At 41.1% G+C, this 22,153-nt stretch overlaps 2 protein-coding genes across 2 annotated transcripts in view; one reads left to right on the forward strand and one right to left on the reverse strand.

Annotated features, from left to right (window-relative positions):
* The window catches only part of LOC127529081 (uncharacterized), a 432,146-nt gene that overhangs the window by 369,561 nt on the left and 40,432 nt on the right, over positions 1-22,153 (forward strand). The window lies entirely within an intron of this gene.
* LOC127529223 (uncharacterized) lies at positions 17,625-20,903 on the reverse strand. The gene has a single exon (XM_051932228.1). The coding sequence runs from the start codon at positions 20,901-20,903 to the stop codon at positions 17,625-17,627; it is 3,279 nt and encodes a 1,092-aa protein (XP_051788188.1).

The raw sequence follows: 22,153 nt of genomic DNA on the forward strand, positions 1-22,153 counted from the left end.
CAGAATGTCCTGCCTCAACAGAATGTCCAGCCTCAACAAAATGTCCCGCCTCAAAATATTCGGCGAATCGTTCCACTGCCTCCGCTACCAGACAATGCTAAGAATGTGCTGACGAAGATGGGTCCTTCCGATGACCCAGAGATGTTTCTTTTGGCTTTTGAGCAAGTGGCGACTTTGTTGGGATGGGACAAACGGCACTGGGCCGTTATCGTCACCCCTTTTTTGTCTGGCGACGCCTTACTTTCCTTACGAAATGTACCTGATGATAAGCTTGGCAATTATTATTTCTTGAAGGAGCAAGTTCTTTTGCGTAAGACCACAACCTTTTTGTCTAAAGGATTTGCACTTTATGACTGGAAACTGATTATGAACGGTCACATCCGAGCGCAAATACAAGATTTGATTCATAAAGTCCATTGCTGGTTAGAGGGGGACAAGATAGAGCGAGTCATAGAAAAGATTGTCATGAATATAGTACTGGCCGGGATACCTGCACTTCTCCGAGCTGAGTTTCTCCGTCATAATATTGAATCACTGACGATGATATCTCAGCGTTTAGAAGGTTCTCAGACCGCTTGGAGAAAAAGCAGTGGATTCGGTACCCCGTATGCTGCGTTTCAACCTCCGAGAGACCACCCAGAACATTCTCGTCACCTTGATCGTAGACCTGAACTTCAGGACCTGATCATTGGATGTCGTCGGGAAGGCCTCTGGGGAACGCGGTTGCTAATGAGATGCACATTCCTGGAGATGCGGGAGGCAGTCGAGGCCGTGGACGTCGCCAGGGATATTTCGGCAGTGGTGCTGAACGAAGATGTTTCCGGTGTGATCAACCAGGTCACTTGGCAAAGGAATATCGCCTGTCTCCAGCTCAATCGATGGAAGTTGGTTTAGCGGAGATTTGTTGCTCGCATATTCCCGATTCATCAAAAAAAAAAAGATGGCTTATTGATATCGGTGAAGTTGGGGGGCCGCGAGATATCAGTGTTGTTGGACTCGGGCAGTGACCTTTGTGTTGTCAGAAGGGACTGTCTTGACGACGGATGCCTTAGTAACACTGAGACTGTAAAGATACGTTGTGTACATGGAGATGTTAAAGACTATCAGACATTACTTCTTCCTTTAACTTATAAGGGTAGTCACTTTAAAGTTTGGTCTGCTGTTTCAGACTCCTGCCCCTGGCCTTTACTGATAGGCAGAAGAAATGCCCTTTTTCCTAGACTAATTGCTGAACGTCACGCACCGGTTATTGAACCGCCTGTTGAACTTGGAGGTGGGGAAGGAAAAGAGGAACTAGTGGCGGTCGGCGATAATCTTGAGCCCCAATTAAACACTGTACCAGAACCCCAATTAAATATTGAACCTAATCTCTCCAGCGAAACATCCCCCACAATTTCCCAGGGTGGCAGGAAGGCCCTTCTACATCCTCCCAGATTGCAAATGCCTCCAAACTCAAACCGAGTACTAGCGTGCAGTCGGATTTTGTGCGCTTGCAGCATGCTGATAGCTCATTAGAATATGCATTTAAACAGGCTTGCACTGCTAGTGACTCCTATTATCAAGAGCGTGATACCGGAGGCTTGAAAACTCCACACTTTCTAGAAAAAGATGGTTGTCTTTTCAGAGTGATTTCAGACCATTTAATGGGGGAATTTATTGAACAACTAGTTGTACCTGAAGTGCATAGGGAAATTCTTTTGCAGCTGGCCCACTCTCACATCTTGGGAGTGCACCTGGGGGCTGATAAGACCACAGAGCGGTTATCAAAACGATTTTATTGGCTGAATATGTGAAAAGATGTTGAACGGTTCTGTACTTCATGTCCTGACTGTCAGATCGTCTCCGCTTATAAGCCTCCTCGGGCTCCCCTTTGTCCTATGCCTATTTTGGAAGTCCCCTTTCAGAGGGTGGGATTAGATATTGTAGGCCCTTTGCCTAAGATTAAGAGTGGGTATCAATATATGCTGGTGTTGGTTGACTATGCAACACGATATCCAGAGGTGGCTTCTTTGAAAAAGGCCAACTCCTCTGCTGTAGCCAAAGCTCTGTGCAGGATTTTTACTCATGTTGGCATCCCTAGGGAGATTTTGACTGATCAAGGCACACCTTTTACTTCTTGTGTGATGAAACAATTGTGTGACAGCTTTGCTATTAAGAAATTGAGTACCACTGTTTACCATCCACAGACTAATGGTTTGACTGAACGGTTTAACAAGACTTTAAAACAAATGATCAGACAAGTTGCTCATAATGATCCCACATCCTGGGACTCTGTTCTGCCTTTTGTTATGTTTGCGGTGTGGGAATCGCCGCAAGCGTCCACTGGCTTGAGTCCGTTCGAGCTGTTATTTGGCAGGCGACCCAAGAGGCATCCTGGATGTTGTATGGGAGGAATGGATAGGAAACGAGTCAACAGCTCCTGGGCTGAGCTTTGCAGATCGGGTAGTTTCGTTACAAGATAGAATTTCTAAGCTTTCTTCTATTGCTGTGGAGCATCAACAACGCGAGCAGGAAACACAGAAGCGTCTTTACAATAGGCGCAGTAAGCTTCGCGAATTCAAACCTGGTGATCGTGTTTTGGTACTGGTTCCGTCTGACATGCACAAATTCCTAGCTAAATGGCAGGGCGCTGCCATTATTGAGGAGCGTATGGGACCAGTAAATTACGAAGTTAGAATACCTGGCTGGCGCAAACCATTCCAGATTTTACACGTTAATCTCTTGAAGGAATGGTATGATCGGCAGGGTATTTACACTTCCTTAGCTGCTGTCTCTCAAACTGATGTTGCCATTGGTAACGATTTGACTGGCTCACAAAAGACAGAATTATTACCTTTGATTGAACGGAACACTGATGTCTTTTCAGACTTGCCAGGCGTCACTAACCTAGCAGAACATAAAATCACTACTGAACCCGGTGTCTGGGTACAGATGCGGCCATTTCGAATCCCGGAAGCACAAAGAAATATTGTGCGTGAAGAAGTCAAGAAGATGCTGGCATTAAGTGTAATTCGTGAAAGTAAAAGTGACTGGTGTAGTCCGGCCGTATTAGTCCCAAATCAAGACGGTTCAGTTCGCTTCTGTATCGATTTCAGGCACTTGAATAAGGTCTCTAAATTTGATGCTTATCCAATGCCCCGTGTTGACGAGCTGTTGGAAAAACTGGGTCAGGCGACCTATATCTCCACGCTAGATCTCACAAAAGGTTATTGGCAGGTACCTCTAGAGGCTGACAGTTGTGAGAAAACAGCATTTTCAACTCCTGACGGACTTTATGAATTTACGAGACTGCCGTTTGGTCTTCATGGGGCACCTCTAACTTTCCAGCGTATGATGGATCAGATATTGCGTCCTCACTCTGAATATTCTGGGGCATATCTTGATGATGTGGTGATTTTCAGCAATGATTGGCATTCGCATTTAGAACGTCTTCAGGCTGTCCTTGACAGCCTGAAACAGGCTGGCTTGACTGCTAACCCTAAGAAATGTAAACTGGGTATGTCTGAGACTCATTATTTAGGTTATTCAATGGGCAGAGGTTTATTTCGTCCACAGTTGAGAAAAGTGAAAGAGATGCTTGCTTACCCCCGGCCTAAAACGCAGAAACAGGTATGCGCTTTTCTGGGGCTTGCGGGTTATTACAAAAGAGTCATCCCTGACTTTGCGCATAGGGCTGCCCCTCTTTCAGAGCTTACTAAAGGAGGAAAAAAACGCCTTATTTTATGGACAGAAATTTGCAAACGTTTCTTTACAGATTTGAAAACCACTTTGTCTTCTTATCTGGTTTTGCGGAATCCCGATTTCTCTAAGGATTTTGTACTACAGACGGACACAAGTGCATTCGGTGTAGGCGCCGTCCTATCCCAGGTTTTTGATGGAGAAGAGCACCCTATCACTTACTTGAGTAATAAATTGCTCCCCAGAGAACACAATTATTCAACTATTGAGAAAGAATGTTTGGCAATTAAATGAGCCATAGAAGCGCTACGTTATTACTTATGGAGACGAAATTTCACATTAGTAACTGATCATGCTCCACTTCAATGGTTATACTGTCAAAAAGATACAAACTCTCGTCTAATGAGATGGTTTTTTGGGCTTACAACCTTACAGTTTTACAGTCAGGCATCGACTTGGCTCTGAGCATGTCAGTGCTGATGTCCTGTCACGTCTGTTTGAACCTGGTCTGGAGAGTTGCTTGATTCACGAAAACGTGAATAAAGCTGAGGGAGGGGGTGTTAGCTGCGGAGCTGGACGCACCTCCAGAGAATACAGACGCTGCTGGGAAAACCCCTGAAAAACGTTAACAGACTACCTTCACATTCCTCCTTACCTTTCTATAGGCTCTGTCGGGTAATATACCTCTCGTGCGGTACTCTGCTTACTTAAAAAGCTTGTACGGGCTTCTGTCAGTTTGGTATTGATTGTTTGTGCTTCTCCTTCTCTCTCTCAGACTTTTTCTGCTCTTGACACATACTCCTTCGAAGAAGAAGATACCTATGCTTACTTTTAATTGAGAAACGGAAGTGTCGACTCTATTCTGTCAAGGAGCACGTTTAAAACGTTTGTTTGCAGTGTTTGAATAAAGTTCCAGTCTCTTCAACCTCCTCTGTTTTCTGTGCAATTCTGTGACCCAAGCATGACAAGAATATATATATATATATATATATATATATATATATATATATATAAATATACTTTTTAAAAACCATGCTTGTATTAAGTTAAAAAGTGTACTGAATGTTTGAAGGTTGATCGATGAAAAGCTCCCACGTTTTATTTTACAAGTGATGTATGAGACTTAATTTTTACTTTTTAGTACACTTTTTAACTTAATATAAGCGTGGTTTTTAAAATATTTTTTTTATATATATTATTTTTGACCAAACTTCTACTGTTTCTCATTCATCCAGGTTCACACACTGTACAACATCCACAACAAGATGCTTGGTCTTGTCACATCTGGAGTACTGCAACTCACTTCTGGCAGGAGTACCCCTATGTGCTATCAAGCCATTGCAGATGATCAAGATTGAAACAGCTCATCTTGTATTTAACCAGCCAAGACGGGCACATGTCACTCCACCCTTCAGGTCTCTACACTAGCTCCCTGTAGCAGCAGGCATTAAATTCAATTCCCTGAATCTTGCCTGCAGAGTAGTCAATGGGTCAGCACTTGAGTATATGGAGACACTGGTGAAGCCCTGTACTCCTTCTCACCCACTCAGGTCTGCCAGTAAACAGCATCTGGTGATGCTGCTTCTGCACGATATGAAGTCTCAATCCAGACTCTTTTCCTGTGTAGTTTCTAGTTGGTGGAACTAACCTCCATCTGTACTGCTGCCTCCCTCAATGTATTTAAGAAGCAATTGAAAACCCATTTGTTCTTGGAATATCTGTCTAATTGATAGGAACAAACTCTGTGATATTTTGTGTTGTTGGTTAAATTGTTGTTGGACTAAATTTAATTGCTTTACTGACTGTCATACAAAATTGTATATTTATCAGTTAGCTGTCATTCTACACGTACTGAATAAACAGGCTTTAGCCTAATATTACTCAATTATATTTACCTCTTTTGTAAGTTGCTTTGGATTAAAGTGTCTGCCAAGCAAATAAATGTAAATGTAAAACTGCCATTGTTACTTTGGGCAAGTCCAACTTCCAAGCTTTGCTGTATTTGTTGGTCGGCATTGATTTACTTATACCATGCCATATGGCATATGTGGCTTTTATATCATGGACCACAAGGTGCATACTAATTCAGTGTGAGCAGGAACACTCAATAAAACTGAATAAACAAAATTCAAGTGAAAATGAGAAACCAAGAAGGCAGATTCAACAGTGTTTGTGTATCAGCTTTTATCTCTCCAGATCAGAGAATTTCCAGTTCCATTGTCTCAAAACACCACTCACATCCACAATTATTCCCAGTTTCAAATAAAAACGTAACATAGCTAGGTCTTATTTGTGGGGTGCGGTGGGTTGTATTGTGATTGTGACTGAGAAAATAAAAGTGAAAAAAATAACTTTTACAAGTACTAAGGCAACTTCTTTTTCTTCAGTTATATTCTTGAATAAAAGCACACTTGTTTTGTTATACTTGTACCTTTTGTGAAAGTGTTTATTTGATATTTGGACTTCAGTCTTCACACATTATACAGTTCATGTCTACATTTTGTCAATTATTACTAAAACATGAAAAATGTTTCTGTTTTAGCAATGTGTATATATAGATCATTGTAGACATGGAATACACATTAAATTCATGCATTCCAAATGATGATATATTATTTACCCTCTACAACTCCAAGCACTTCACTCCAAGATAAACACTGAGCACTGAGAACCTTCTTTGCGAAATGAGCTGTGGCAGTGGACAGGGAGATGGGATAGCAGGCTGCTTGCTGCTTGTGCTGATCAACACATTTACAACAAAAAAGACGCTGATGGAGAAGTGTGAAGGGATTTAAGGTGGGCCAGTAATTTTAGTGTTAATACTGTCAGTGCCGCTTCTCACTTTAAAGTGAGGAATATTAGACATGTCCACAGTGAGTTGTTCAGTATTCTTATTTTAGCATGGCGTTCTCTGTAAGGGGTTTGCATCCTAATCCCATATACAAAAATAAAAAGATTGGTACTGGAGGCTAGTGTTCAGACTGCCAAGTAATAATTGTCATTAAACAGTCTTCATAGAAACTAAGTTCACATGTTTGTGGAAGTTGTCTCCTCGCTGCACTCATGATAGGGTTATGATGGTGCTCATGTTTGTTCCCTACACTCTCATCATCAGCACTTTTCTCCCAGTTTACTAGTGGGAAATGATGGTGTATAGTTTAATTTTCCACGGAAGATGTCCTAAAGCAGTTGGTGCTAGTTGTGTCGGCTTTGGAATAGAAAATTAGAACATTAGAACAATCTAGGCGAGAACAGGCCATTCAGCCCAACAAAGCTTGCCAGTCATATCCACTTATTTCTTCCAAAAACACATCAAGTTGAGTTTAGAAAATACCTAAAGTCTTACTGTCTACCACACTACTTGGTAGCTTATTGTTCTTTGTGTAAAGAAAAATTTCCGAATGTTTGTGAGAAATTTACCCTTAACAAGTTTCCAACTGTGTCCCATGTTCTTGATGAACTCATTTTAAAATAATAGTCTCGATCCACTGTACTAATTCTCTTCATAATTTTAAACACTTTAATCATGTCACCTCTTAATCTTCTTTTACTTAAACTGTATAGGCTCAGCTCTTTTAATCTTTCCTCATAATTCAACCCCTGTAGCCCTGGAATCAGCCTAGTTGCTCTTCTCTAGACCTTTTCTAGTGCTGCTATGTCCTTTTTGTAGCCTGGAGACCAAAATTGCACACAGTACTCCAGATTAGGCCTCACCAGTGCATTATAAAGGTTGAGCATAACCTCCTTGGACTTGTACTCCACACACTGTTCTATGTAACCTAACATTCTATTAGCCTTCTTAATGGCTTCTGAACACTGTCGGGAAGTCGATAGCTTAGAGTCCACTATGACTCCTAAATCCTTTTCAAAAGATGTACTCTTGATTTTCCAACTGCCCATTGTGTAATCAAACCTAACATTTTTACTTCCTATGTGTAATACTTTACATTTATTGACGTTAAATTTCATCTGCCACAAATCTGCCCAAGCCTGTATAGCTATCTAAGTCCTTCTGTAATGATATAACGGATTCCAAATTATCTGTTAATCCACCTATCTTGATATCATCTGCAAACTTAACCAGCTTGTTATTTATATTCCTATCTAAATCATTTATATATATTAAAAATAGCAGCAGCCCTAGCGCTGACCCCTGTGGAACACCACTCTTAACATCAGCCAATTCTGATAAGGTTCCTCACACCATCACCCTCTGCTTCCTGTGTCAGAGCCAATTCTGCACCCATCTAAAAACATCACCCTGAACTCCCACTTATTTTAGTTGTGGCATCTTATCAAATGCTTTCTGAAAGTCAAGATAAATAATATCATATGCTCCACTTTGATCATATCCTTTTGTTGCCTCCTCATAGAATTCCAGGATGTTAGTAAAACATGACCTCCCCCTTCTGAACCCATGCTGACTGTTCAGAATATTTAATCTGAGCAGTACTGCTCCCTCTACAATTTCCAAATCCCTCAGTACCTCCTTAGTAGTCCCGTTTACCTCTGGGAGGTTATCCACTTCCTCACTCGTGAAGACCTCAGAAAAATGTTAAGTTTAGGGCATCCGCTATTTCACTGTCTGTATCTATTAATTCCTCTTTAATATTTCTGATGCATATTCACCTCCTCCTTGACTGTTCTTTTACTACTAACATACAGAAAGAATCTCTTAGTTGGAGAGGAATATAGCAGATAAGGCGAAAGAAGACCCTCTCTTTTAGCCTCCCTTATATCCTTCTTAATCCTTCTTTTCATGTTCTCATACGCTCAATCTATCAATCTGTCTCTCAATGTCAACAAGACAAAAGTGATAATCATGGACTTCAGAAAATCACGTCCTGCCCACATCCCACTCAGCATCAACGGTTTAGATGTGGAGACTGTTAGGAGTACCAAGTTCCTCGGTGTGCACATAACTGAGGAACTTATGTGGACACATAACACCTCATCACTAATCAAGAAAGCCTAGCAGAGACTACACTTCCTGAGGCGGCTGAAGCGAGCACGTCTTCCCCCTTCCATCCACACCATGTTCTACAGAGGCACCATGAAGAGTGGTGTTCTGACCAGCTGTATCACTGTCTGGTATGGCAACTGCAACATATCCGACCGCAAGTGCCTGCAAAGGATAGTGAAGACAGCAGAGAACATTATTGGGGTGCCTCTCCCTTCACTACAGGACATATTTTACAAACGCAGTGTCCGCAAGGCCTGCAGCATTGTGCAGGACCCCTTACACCTCTCACATGGACTTTTCACACTTCTGCCATCCAAGAGAAGATACTGCAGCATCAAAGCCAGATCTGCCAGGCTGCAGGAGAGTTTTTATCCCCAAGCTGTTAGACTCCTTAACACCAGGCTGCCCCAAGGGACCTTCCACACGGCCTCAACCACCTCTAAAAACAGAAATTTTATACATGTGAGCCACTGTCCTGCAAAGACGAATGTGCAGGTAGAAAAGAACGGAAAATCTCCTACTGACCTTTAAGTATTTTGACACTCTTATTATCCTTCTGCTGTGAAACATTCTGACCTGTCATTGTCTACACATGTCTTAAACAACTATTATCATACACTGATCATTTCTGTATTATCTATATCTATTATTTATTTATTATATTACATCTCTTACACATCGATACTACTTCTTTGTCTTGTCTTTGCGTTTTAATTTTAATTTAAATTTTAAATTTTAATTCTTTTTTTAAATTATTATTTGCGCGTCATGTTGTTACACTGTGGACCCTGAGCTTCGCAATTTCGTCTATCTGTATTCACTTTGACTTTGGTTCTACAATTCATTTTGCAGTCATTAGTCTTTTATGCCTTATAAAGCAGTTTTTTCCTTTGCAGCTTCTTTTTTAAATCTTTATTAATCCACTGTGGAGTTTTTAAAAATTTCCTATTAATTCCAAATGTAGGTATATATCTGTTCTGAATTACCTGTACAACATTTTTAAACCTGTTCCACTGCTCCTCGGCTGTCTCCACACTTAAAGGCTTATCCCAGTCTATCCTCCTTTGACTTTGTTGCATCTGCTCAAAATTTGCCCTATCAAAGTTCAACTTTACAATTTTAGTCTTTACATTTGCACTCTTACAAAATATTGAGAATTATATTATATTATGGTCACTTGACCCTGGTGGTTCAATTACCTCTACACCCTCAATTCTATCTTGATTATTACAAAATACTAAATCCAGACAAGCTTCACCCCATATTGGTACTTTAACATACTGTGTTAAAAAACAGTCACTGATTACTTCTAAAAACTCCTGCTCTTGTGCTCCTCCATCTGCATGGTTTATCCCAGTTAATATTTGGATAGTTAAAGTCCCCCATGACTATAATATCTCCCTGTAAATATGCCTATTTGATATTACTTAAATACTCTGCTTTGGGCTTAGTATCTATCTAGAACTTTGCTGCCATTTACAATCCCAATAGTTAAACACTGAGAGAACATGTCAAGCCTCTTTCAGTCTTAAAAGGTTTGTGTCACTCACCAATGCTGGCAGAAAATATCCTGGATGATCCCCTAGTTTTAACTTTCCTGCCTTTCTCTGTGCTGTGGTTGGAATGATTCAGGGGAGCTTCTCCTTCAGCGTTTCCAGTCATGTGAAGGTACAGTGACCAGAGCATCCTGCTTGCTTAGGGGTAAAACCCTATTCTTGAGTTCCCTTGCCCCAGTTTACAGTAGGGACTGACGCACATGAAATGAATGATCCAACATTTGCCTATTGTTATATTAACTTACACAGTGCTTCTTTCAGTTTAACAAAAAACATAACGTGAGAATGAATCAACAAATGAATGACCACACACACACACAAAACTCTTCTTCTTCTTTGGTTTTATGACAATTGGCAAGCAGCTATCAGGTGCATTACTACCACCTTCTGAACTGGAGTGTGTGTCAGGATATCTGTTTTAACACACAAACAATCTAAACCCAAAAATAATTAAGCAAGTATCATATTAAATAAAAAAGGCCTGTATTGTTGTATATATTTAAACCTGTAATCCTGAGAACCCCTCTGAAGAATATTATTAATATAAAATTGTAATTTGTTCCTTTCCACTTGTAAAGACCACCATTATCTCTTATGAGTGTGTCTTGGATACTATGTCAGTACATGTTTGACTTCTCTCATCAATATTTGTCTTCATTAAATACAAACTATTATTATTTATTTTGCCCAAACTTTAATCTTGATAATACCACCTGTTCCTTCTGTTCTTTCCTACATTTCTCGACCATACCACTTCTTTTTGAATGTTATACAAATATCTCCAATTTCTCTTCATCCCACTGCCTCTTTCTTATTCTTCTAATTTCAGTTTTTACTATGCTTTTCATATCTTCTTTGTCAAAGGCTATCCACTTCCACCCTTCCTGTTGCTTCTTTTGCCAACATCTGCTTTATCACTCCCGCCCTCATCAACATGCGCAGAGATCCACAGAAAATATATGTGAAGTCCCATCATTTTAATCCTAAATAGGGCTTGTATTATTACATCCATGGTGGCACCTCTGAATAAAGCACTACACCACTCATTGATTTAGTGTAATGTCCTGTTTCTAACTTTCTGTTTCTCTTTTTTCCCAGATTGGTTCTATCAACCATTTAGATGGATGGTTTTCACCATGTCCTTGTAGGTTCACCTAATATGTTAATGCAAGCTGTATTTTTCTTAGTTCAAGAGGTGTCTCTCCTAATTTCAGCTGCATTGCTGCTACCAATGTCATCCTTACTGCCACCCACAAATTAGCCTTAAAGCTTGTCTTTGTATATGTCCATCTTCTTGTGCATACTATGTGTAGTTGAGCAATTGAACATACTACCATAATCAATTAATGACTTTATTAATCCAATATATATTGTTTCTAAGGACTTCCTATCAGCTCCCCAATCCTGTACCTATTAATCATCTCATTACATTTATCACCTTTTTACTTTTTTAATTATTTCCTTAATATGAGTTGACTGAGTAAGTCTTTCCTCAAGCCAGATTCCTAAAAATTTTAAATTATCCACCATTTCCAATTCCTTTCCATAAAGTCTTATTTTTAACTGCTGTCCCACTCTTCTTCTTGTGACGCATATTACTTTAGATTCTTCTGCAGAAATCCTCAATCCTTATTTCTGTGCCTTTTCCTCGACTTTAATGATTTCCTTTTGAAGCTTCCTCATTATGAAATTTACATTTCTAGCCTTTATCCACATAGCACAATCATCTGCAAATAAAGATACTCAAATACTACTCTCTGTATCAGAAAATAGATAATTTATCATTATTGAAAATAATAATGGACTAATGATATTACCCTGATGAGTTCCATTTTCCACAACATGTTTATTTATTCTCACCACAAAAATTTCCCAATAAAAATGTCTTTTATTCTATTTATTATCCTACCTCTTATTCCCACTTTATATAATCTGATAATCAATCATTCCTTCCGCATCATATCATGTGTGTCATTCTACATCAAAAAATACAACTAGTACACTTTTTGACTTGAGCTTTCCTCAAAATTGCATCCATAGTTGTTCTTCCTCTTTTGAACACACCCTTATTTTGACAATACCTCCTCTTCTTTCTGTATATTTTTTCCATGGTCTTTCATAAATGTGAGGCTAATGCTTTTGGTAAGTAACTTAGTGGATTAGGAGGATCTTTATCAGGTTTGCGTATTGGTGTAAAAACTGCCTACATCCACGATTCTGGTAGTTTCGCTCTTTCCAATACATGATTAAAGAATTTCAAAATAATTTACTCTTCTACTCAAATTAGACAACATGACATAACGCATCTGATTCTTCTCAGGTGAGGTTTTTTAACCCCTTGACGCACACAATTCAATTTAGTCATAGTAAACACTTTATTCAGTGTATACATAACCTCTCCATCCATCTTCATGTCAGTCATACCTAATGCTTCCATACTCTATGCCAATGTATCCTCTTTCTTCCTCTTCCCTTCAACAGCTACAGTATATTGGCTGAGCAGTGTCCTTTATGAAATGTATTCACTAACATCTTTGCTTTTTCCATATTTGATACTGTAGCTTTCTGCTCTTCATATAGCACTGGGTATTTAACCTTCCTGCTAATATCTTGCATTTTTTAATTATCTTCCATACTTTATCAACAGGTGTTTTCAGTCCTACTTAGCCACAAAAGTTACACTACTATTTTTGTGTTGCTTTCCTAATTGTTTTGGAATAATTCATTGTAACAAAATGCAAATCACTTCTAAAAATTTAGGCAACTTTACATCCTTTGAAGCATTCATTTTAAATATTAAAACAGATTCCAACACAATTATAGTGCTAGTCTACAGACCACCCGGCCCATATTCATTGTTCATGTCTGAATTTAGCAACCTTTTATCTGACTTGGCTATAAATTATGATCACGTAGTACTGATGGGAGATTTTAATGTACACATTGATGTGGAAACTGACACTTTTAGCAAATGTTTTACTTATTTGTTAAATTCAGTAGGATTTTGTCAGAATGTCAAAGGTCCAACTCATAATCATAACCACACATTAGATTTAATTATAACTTACAAAGTTGAAATTCAAAATTTAATTATTACTCCATTAAATGAAGTTATTTCCGATCACTACTTAATTACATTTGATTTAGTCCTGCCCTTACCAGCACACTCACAGATTAAAACAAAGACAGTGCGACATCTAGATTGTAATTCTGCTTCAAAATTTATAGATACTTTGAGTAAGTCGAGTGTAATTGTGGAAAACCATTTAGATCAGTTAACATCAAATGTAAACACAGAAAACAATTTAGATCAGATCAATTTAGATCAATTTAGATCATAATATGACCTTGAGAGATGCTTTGGACACAGTGGCTCCCCTTAAAACAAAAGTGATCAAAGCACATAGAAACTCTCCCTGGTTTAATGAAAACACTCAAGCTCTTAAATTAGAGTGTCGAAAACTGGAGCGCAGATGGAGAACAACAAAGCTACAGGTCTTTCAAATTGCATGGACAGAGAGTGTTAATAAATATAAAAAAGCTCTCTTTAAAGCTCGGTCAGAATATTATTCTACATTAATAGATAGCAATAATAAAAATCCTCGGGTACTGTTTAGAACAGTGGCTAAATTAACAAATGGAAATTCAGATCAACAGTGCAAAATACCAACAGATATTAGCAGTACAGACTTTATGAACTTCATCAATGAGAAAATTTAAATTATAAGATCCCAGATCTCTGCATCACAATACAAACCAAATACTAACTTAGCAGACCCTGTCTCACATTGCACTCAGCACTTTAGTAATTTTAATCCTGTAACTGAGCAGGAAGTCTTAAGTTTAATTTCTAAAATGAAGCCCACTACTTGTTCCCTAGATCCAGTGCCAACAAAACTAGTAAAAAGTGCAATGGATATTCTTGCAGCGCCTATCCTAAACATTATCAATAGTTCATTATTGCATGGCACAGTACCTGATACACTAAAAGTGTCAGTCATTAAACCATTACTTAAAAAGTCAGACCTTGACCCACATATACTAAATAATTATAGGCCTATTTCAAATTCTCTAAATTCTCTAAAATACTAGAAAAAGTAGTCGCCAGTCAGCTTCAGACACACCTTATGCATTAGAATTTATTTGAGAAATTCCAGTCTGGTTTTCACACTGGTCATAGTACAGAAACGGCACTAACACGGGTTGTAAACGACATTCTGCTATCCTCTGATGAAGGAAACTCCACTATAATTATGTTGTTGGACTTAAGTGCAGCGTTCTCGCTTGGTTTAGTTCTTACTTATCAAATCGATTCCAATATGTACAGAAATGTGCTGACAGTACTCCATCATTATACACAGAAGTTCAATATGGTGTCCTGCAGGGCTCAGTACTGGGACCTTTACTGTTTTCTCTTTACATGCTTCCACTGGGATCTCTCATTAGGAAACATAATGTTAATTTTCACTTATATGCAGATGACACCCAGTTATACCTTTCATTTAAATCAAATGAAGTTTCTCCAATGTTGTCTTTAATTAGTTGTGTTAGTGAATTAAAGGAGTGGATGAATGAGAACTACTTGTCTTTAAATACAGATAAAACAGAGATGTTAATTGTTGGAGGGAATGATGCTGATCACAACAATATTTTGTCATCATTTAACTCAGTTGGAATCCCAATTAATTTTACTGAATCAGCCCACAATCTAGGAGTTATCTTTGACTCTAGCATGTCATTTAAAGTGCATATTACAAAGTTGTCCAAAACATGTTTTTCTTCCATCTTAAAAATGTTAGGAAATTAAGGCGCTTTTTAAATAAACAGGATTCTGAGAAACTAATTGTTTTAGTTTGGGAAAATGGTTCCAAGGTTTTAAGAGAAAATAAGCAGGCAGGAATCAGAGAGGAAAGGTCCAATACTTCAATTGTGTTTACTTGTTCAAATATAATATCAGTTACATACAATATAATAGCAATATACATGCAGATATAGGAATTGTACTATTGACTTACAGTAATATATATATATATATAAATTATACTATACTTACAGTAATATCAAAAGACCCAGAGCCATCATCCTAGACCAGTAGACTGAGGGAGCCCGCGTGTCAGTCTCGTCAGAGGATCAACTCGTGAGCCTGGTCCAATACCGGGCGGTGTGCACGTTCCCCACGGTTGAGCTTCCAAAGAAACTGAGGGCGGAACCTTCCCTTATATACTAATTGAGTGTCCTTGCCCAAAATGGCTTACGTGTAAGCAGTGTATACAGAAGTGATCAGTTTCTGCACACCTTCTTCCCACGGGACATCTTATGTGTTATCTCTACTAAGCCTAAAACAATCCTTCTTAGAGACATCAAAACAACTTACAGAAAAACATCTTGCATTAATTAACCTTTCCCTAAAACATTCTGAAACCCTCTATGAGAAACAGGCTTTTGCACATTCTTTCGCTATCATCCCAAACATTCCAATCTTTGTAGCTGGTTTTGCACTGAAGCGACCAACCCCCTCTTACTCCTTTATTTCATCCCTTCTCCTGTTACAGAGAAAACCTTTATATTACAATCGGTCCCTCGCTCAGCGCAAAACCAGCAACCTTGTCTGTCGTGCTCTATTATTAATACGTTTTAAAACACAAAACACATAGCAATTAAATATAGTCATTAAAGCAATAATAATAATAAGCAGCACCAAAGGGTGGAGGAAAACTGACAACATTGTGGATGCCTTTGGTGACCAACCTGTAAAGATTGACCACCACGCATTTACAGATTCACCTTCAATTTTGGTCCCTAAAATTTGTAATTGAGACGTCGTCATGACTGTCTGTACAGTAAGTGCATCTACATGTTTTTGATGTTTAGCAGCCAATTCTTTTAATTGCAGGGAGCTATTTAATAGACGTTCAGCTACAGCCAGTGAAATTGAGGTCGGAGCATGCCAGACTTGCCATTGGACCTTGGTAAGATGGTTTTTAGTGGTGTAATTATTCAGATAGTAAGAATTATTTGCTATTTGCCAAACATATACATTATCAAGACATCCAGAAAACGGAACCTGTGGCAGCCTACGATTAGCGATGGTGGTGGAAACACAGAGTCGGTGAGGTCCCACTTCATACAGAGTGGTGTTCTGATTAACTAGTCTCCAATTACAGGTGGTTGCTTTACCTGAAATACATGGGTTTTCCTGTCCTGACATCAATCCACAGAACATACCAATATTGGTGTGTTTGCAATTTCGTAAATCATATGTTTTGTTAGTTTTAGATTCTAGCCACTCACCATCCAATTGCAGCTGCCAAAAGTGTCCGTGTGCAACAACAGGTAAAACGTGATATCTACACAAGGTTATCATAGTGGTAACATTATATTGAAACCAATACCCATTACATATTGTATCATTACACCTAGTATCTTCAGGTTTAACCGTTAACCATAAGCTACTGCTAATGTTCCATATATCTTGCCATATTTGCATATTATTAGTCCTTAAAGCCATTTGCATGTTATTTTTCTGTATCTGTGCTTGTAATATGTTAAAAGTGCATACAGTCCAGTTCATGAAAGTTGAGACATTTAGCCATCGAATGTCATTGCTAGCCATGATTATCCAATCTGAAGCGCGTTGTTCCCAGTTTACTGTTTGCTGATGAGAGACCATGGACTGAGGTAACCACCTAGCCATTTGGTCTGCCACTTTGTGAGTATGTCGTCCCACATTCTCAAGCTTGTTTGCAGTTATTTCATTATCTATGGTGTTTAAAGTTCCTAGGGTGGTGCCAACCCCTCCTAAGAAAGTGTCATACCATGCCCGTTTAGCACGCTTACACTGTGGCAACAGTGGAAATGTCACTTGCCATGTAACCTTAGTCCTTTTTGCTGTCATAGAAACAAGTTTACATGTGTCAATTATTGGTTCTACATGTGACTGTCTTGTTATGGGGGTTCTGGCCCACACGGCTATAGCAAGCATTGGTATAGTCCTGTTAATAATTTCAGTTGCATTGATCCAGCCAATGGGCCCAGTCTTATTAGAGGTGTATTCGCCTGATGTTGCATTGACCTCGCACTGTACCTTGGAGCCGTTCCAGGGCCCCATACACCAAGTTACTTTCGACGTCCAGGTAATATTTAAGTTTTCAGAGCACTCAATCAGATACTTCTGTGGTTTTACCCCCAGCACCTTCAAGTTCGAGGATTAGATGGTGCACCCGTCACCAGTCGTAATTGTGAGGACATTGCAAGACTGATTCTCCGGACACGTCGTGTTCTCCTGCCGTCTAGATTTAGTGGAATTGTTCCACCACCATCGGACCTGAGTCGTCTCCATTGCCTCGCCTCCTAATGTGGTGGCTCCTACTTCATTCAGAACACCCCCAATTCTGTAAAACAAGAACACAGCATGTTGCACCCACTCCTCACTCCCGTCTATAGCAGTGTTTTACAGGAACATTTACCCATGCTTCTTCTCCATTGTATAGAACAGTTACAATCAAATCCTGTCCCATTGCGATGATTTCTGCCGGGCGGGGTGGTCCATGGGGTTGTTTAACCCACACCTTCGCCCCATTAACCAATTTAGGAGCATCTGTTGATCCAAATCCCCCCACATTCCGGCCAGTCTTAACTACTGGTGCAGTACTTTCCTGCACTTTTCCCATGTGAACTGGTATTATTAACAATTGCGCTATTCGATCTCCCTTAGTCAATTTGATTGGATCCCCCATTGAGGATTGTAACAGAACTTTGACGGTCCCTTGGTAATCTGCGTCGATTACGCCTGCTAGCACAGTGACTCCCTTTAGCGCTAGACTTGATCTTGGGCATACATGCCCGTAGTGTCCCTTCGGGATTTTCACCCCTATCCCTGTATTAATTATAGTTACTCGTTCGGTGACTGTCTCATCCTGTATCGCATAGAGATCTAAGCCTGCTGCCCCCTCACTGCCCCTAATGGGTAGTTTTGCGTCTGGATGCTCTATCCAGATCTGTATTGGCCCGTCTGCGTCCATTTTACAGATCTGAAATTTCATCCTCTGCAACGGAGTTGAACCTGTTGCAAATGGGCGATTATTGAGCGCGCAAACCGCATCCACTAAATGCTCCTTCCAGTTTTGGAGCGTTCCCCCTCCTCTCTTACGCAGCTGAGTTTTCAATAACCCGTTAACTCGTTCCACTAACCCTGCGGCCTGCGGATGATAGGTTACATGGTATACCCACTCTACCTGTCTTTCCGCCACCCAGCGCTTCACTTTCCATCCTGTAAAGTGCGTCCCGTTATCTGATTGAACCTGCAATGGGAGGCCATATGCCAATTCTACCTTTTGAAGGGCCAATAGGGTGGCCTCTTGGTTGGCATGTGGGCAGGGATGTACCACCAATACTCCGGAGTATGTGTCCACCACCGTGCATGCATACTCACACCCTTTGGACCTAGGCATGGGCCCAATAAAATCAATTTGCCAAATTTGTCCTGGTTCCCGCCCCCTGTTAATATGTCCCATTACTGGTTGCAATACCGGGAGCTTCTGCTGATGCTGACATGTTTCACAATTTAATCCTACCTCCCTCGCTTTGTCTATAGTTAGGGCCACCCCCCTCTCTGCTGCCCACTTTACAGTAGCAGCCGCCCCAAGGTGACCCCCCCTCTCATGCGCCCACTTTGCCATGTCTGTTCCATGTTCCATTATTGTTACTGTCGCGGTTTTGGTTTGGGCATCCGCCACCGCGTTAAAAAGAGCGTCTGCATCCGTCCCTTTTGTATGCGCGTCCACGTGCGACACCGTGATGTTAGGATTATTGGCAGCAATTTCCCAAATTTGTTCCCACATCTCTCTCCCCCAAACGTCCCTTCCTTTGATTGCCCACTTATTTTTCTTCCATGTGGGCATCCACACCCCTAGCCCGTTTGCCACGGACCATGAGTCAGTGTAGATATGACAGGGACTAAGCTTTTCCTGCTGTAATATCATCGCTACTGCCTGTAGCTCTGCCCACTGACTGCTCTTTCCTTCTCCCCTCCCTTCCAGCATTTTCCCAGTGTGAGGATTATACGCCACCGCTTTCCAGCAGCGCTGCCCCCCCACCACTCTGTAACTCCCATCGGTGAACCAGGCGTGCTGTTTTTGCTCGTCTGTCAGGGTATCGTATAACTTACCCCATTTCACCAGCGACTCCTCCTCGTGAGTAACCATTATTATTTCCTCACCTTCCTCTGGTACCTCTGCCACTTTCTCGTGTAATACAGACACACCGGTTGCGCCGGGCTTTGCCCGGTCAGCTATGTACCATTTCCATTTGATTATGGTGTTTTCTTGGGCTGCCCCCACCCTGTGAGTTTTGGGGTTGCTCATTACCCATGTCATGATCGGTATCTGCGGTCGCAAAAGGACCTCATGTCCTAGTGTCAGTTGTTCTGTGTCTATGAGTGCAAGATAACACGCCTGCAATTGTCGTTCGAACGGAGTGTAGCGTGAACATGCATCTGCTAATTTTTTAGACCAGAACCCTAAAGGTCTGCGTTTCCCACTCTGCTTTTGCCACAAGCTCCAGTTAGCATAGCACTCGGTTGAGGACACCTGCAATTCTAGAGGCCCATCCTCCACCCTTGCCAGGCTCCCTGCCTGCACTATCGCTTCCTTGGCCAGCGCGAAAGCCACCTGCGCTTCTGGTGTCCATTCGAACGTATTCTTTTTACGTGTGATCTTGTATAACGGCCCCAGAATTTGCCCCATGTGCGGTATATGGTGTCGCCAGTATCCAAATAGCCCCACAAATTTCTGCACATCCTGCTTTGTTTTTGGGGTTGCAAAGTGAACGACTTTGTTGCGTACCTTTTCCACTATCTCTCTTTCTCCCTTGTTCCACTGAATCCCCAAAAACTTAACCGTGTGAGAGGGTCCTTGTATTTTTTGTGGGTTAGTTTCCCATCCCTTGCTTTTCATGTGTTCTACTAATGAGGCTATCGCCTCTCCTACCTGCCCCTCTGTCTCCCCCTGCACCATGATGTCATCGATATAATGGGTGATTGTGAGGTCCGCCGACCTTTTCCACTCATCTAAATGTTCTGCCACCAGCCGGTGACAGATGGTTGGGGAATGTAAATACCCCTGTGGCAGGCGTGTGAAAGTGTATTGTCTCCCCAGCCATGTAAATGCAAACTGATCCTGCTTATCCTCAGGGATGGGGATTGTGAAAAAGGCATTTGCCAAGTCTATCACCCCGTAACACTTTCCCTTACTTGCCTGAATTTTTTCTATCAATGTAATAGTGTCAGGCACCGCCGCCGTCAGGGGCGGTGTGTGCTTATTTAGTTCTCGGTAATCTACCGTCATTCGCCAAGTGCCGTCTGACTTTTTAACAGGCCAGATTGGATTGTTCCACTTAGTGGTTGCTCCCCTCAACACTCCTACGTTCAGGTAATCTTTTATTGCAGCCTGGATTTCTTCCTGCCCTCCTGGAATCCTATACTGTTTTTGACACACTACCTTTCGGGCGATTGGGATGGGGAACGGTGGTATTTTCAATTTCCCCACTGTCACTGCTCTAACTTTCTTTGGGCCCCCAAAGGAAAATGTCCCCTCATTGGGGAGATGAAGAGTCATCCCCCGTAAAATGTCCATCCCTATTATATACTCTTTCACTGGGGTGATTAGTACGGGGTAGGGTCTCATGGGCAACTGACCAATTTGTAACATCACCGTCACCTGAGTGGCAGGGATGTCCGTTCCCCCGATCCCCTGCACTGTCAATCGTTTCCCCTTGAATTTAGATGGATTCCCATATATTAAAGTGGCCTCCGCACCCGTATCGATGAGAGCCTTTACTATTTGTTTGTTTTTAGTTTCCCAATGTATCGTTACCGGTACAAAAGGTCCAATGTCCGCATCGTGCCAATTTAGAGCTCTCACCTGTGCTTGGCCCCATCCCTAACAATCTCGTGCTGTGCGTTCTAATTCTTCGACGGGATATAAAGTCCTTCCTTTATTTTTCCCTTTCCCTTTTCTTTTAGCTTTCTTCCCTCCTTTCTTATGTTTACTCTTGCGCCGGTTTTTCCCCCTGTCTTCCTCCTCCTCCTCCGAGGAGCTCTCGGAAGATGAAGAGGGGCCAGTTTCATCACGCTTCTTACTCAACTTTTCCCACTCAGCAAAAGTAAGAACTTCGTCATGCTTTTTACTTAATTTTTCCCATTCAGCGAAGGTAAGAAGTGAATGTACTTCTGCCTTTGCTACTCGTTTCTTTATTCCACCAGACTTATCTATAAGTCCTTTTTTCTTTGCCCTGTCCAGGAGTACTCCTGTAGGCTGTCCATCTATCTCTTCCTTAGGGACTTTAGCATTAATTAACGCTCCCCATAACTCCTTCCTATTCACTCCCCCTGTTCTATAGGCGCTATCCCTTGATGTAGCCCCAGTGGGTTGTGTTGCAGCTGTCCCTGGCGGGGCTCCTCCCCACTCCCCCAGGTCACCTAAATCCCGTAATTTGGCTACAACTTCCCCCACTCCTGCACCTACCTCATTCAGTAAAAGAGTCATTATTATTCCTTTCAAGTTAGCAGGGGCTGTTTTTATTAGGATGGTCCTGGCTATAGATGTAAATGGGAACACATCTAACTGATCCGCTTGGCCCGCTACCACGGCGTCCCTCATGGCCAATTCTCTAACCACTCGAATCGCCTGCTGCAAAGTCGTCCATGGTTTTACTTCAGGCCAATTCTGTGGGTGTGGATATATTTCATACGCTGCGTTCGCCGCCAGCGCCAGCAACGTGCTGTCCCCATCTAACTTAGTCAATTCTTGTCTCATTGCTTGTTTAAAACAGGAATCGACAGCATAATCTGTAAATTCAGTACCATCCCCCTTATCCAGTGACACATGCCCGGCTCCTGCATCATGCAAGCGTACGAGCCATGTGTCTACTGGCTCATTTCGCCCTTGTGCATAACGTG

Source organism: Erpetoichthys calabaricus, chromosome 9, assembly GCF_900747795.2.
Source record: "Erpetoichthys calabaricus chromosome 9, fErpCal1.3, whole genome shotgun sequence".
Taxonomy (NCBI): Eukaryota; Metazoa; Chordata; class Cladistia; order Polypteriformes; family Polypteridae; genus Erpetoichthys; species Erpetoichthys calabaricus.

Coding starts and splice junctions, on each gene's coding strand:
- LOC127529223 (XM_051932228.1), bottom strand. CDS start 20,903: ATGTTACAAATTGGTCAGTTGCCCATGAGACCCTACCCCGTACTAATC.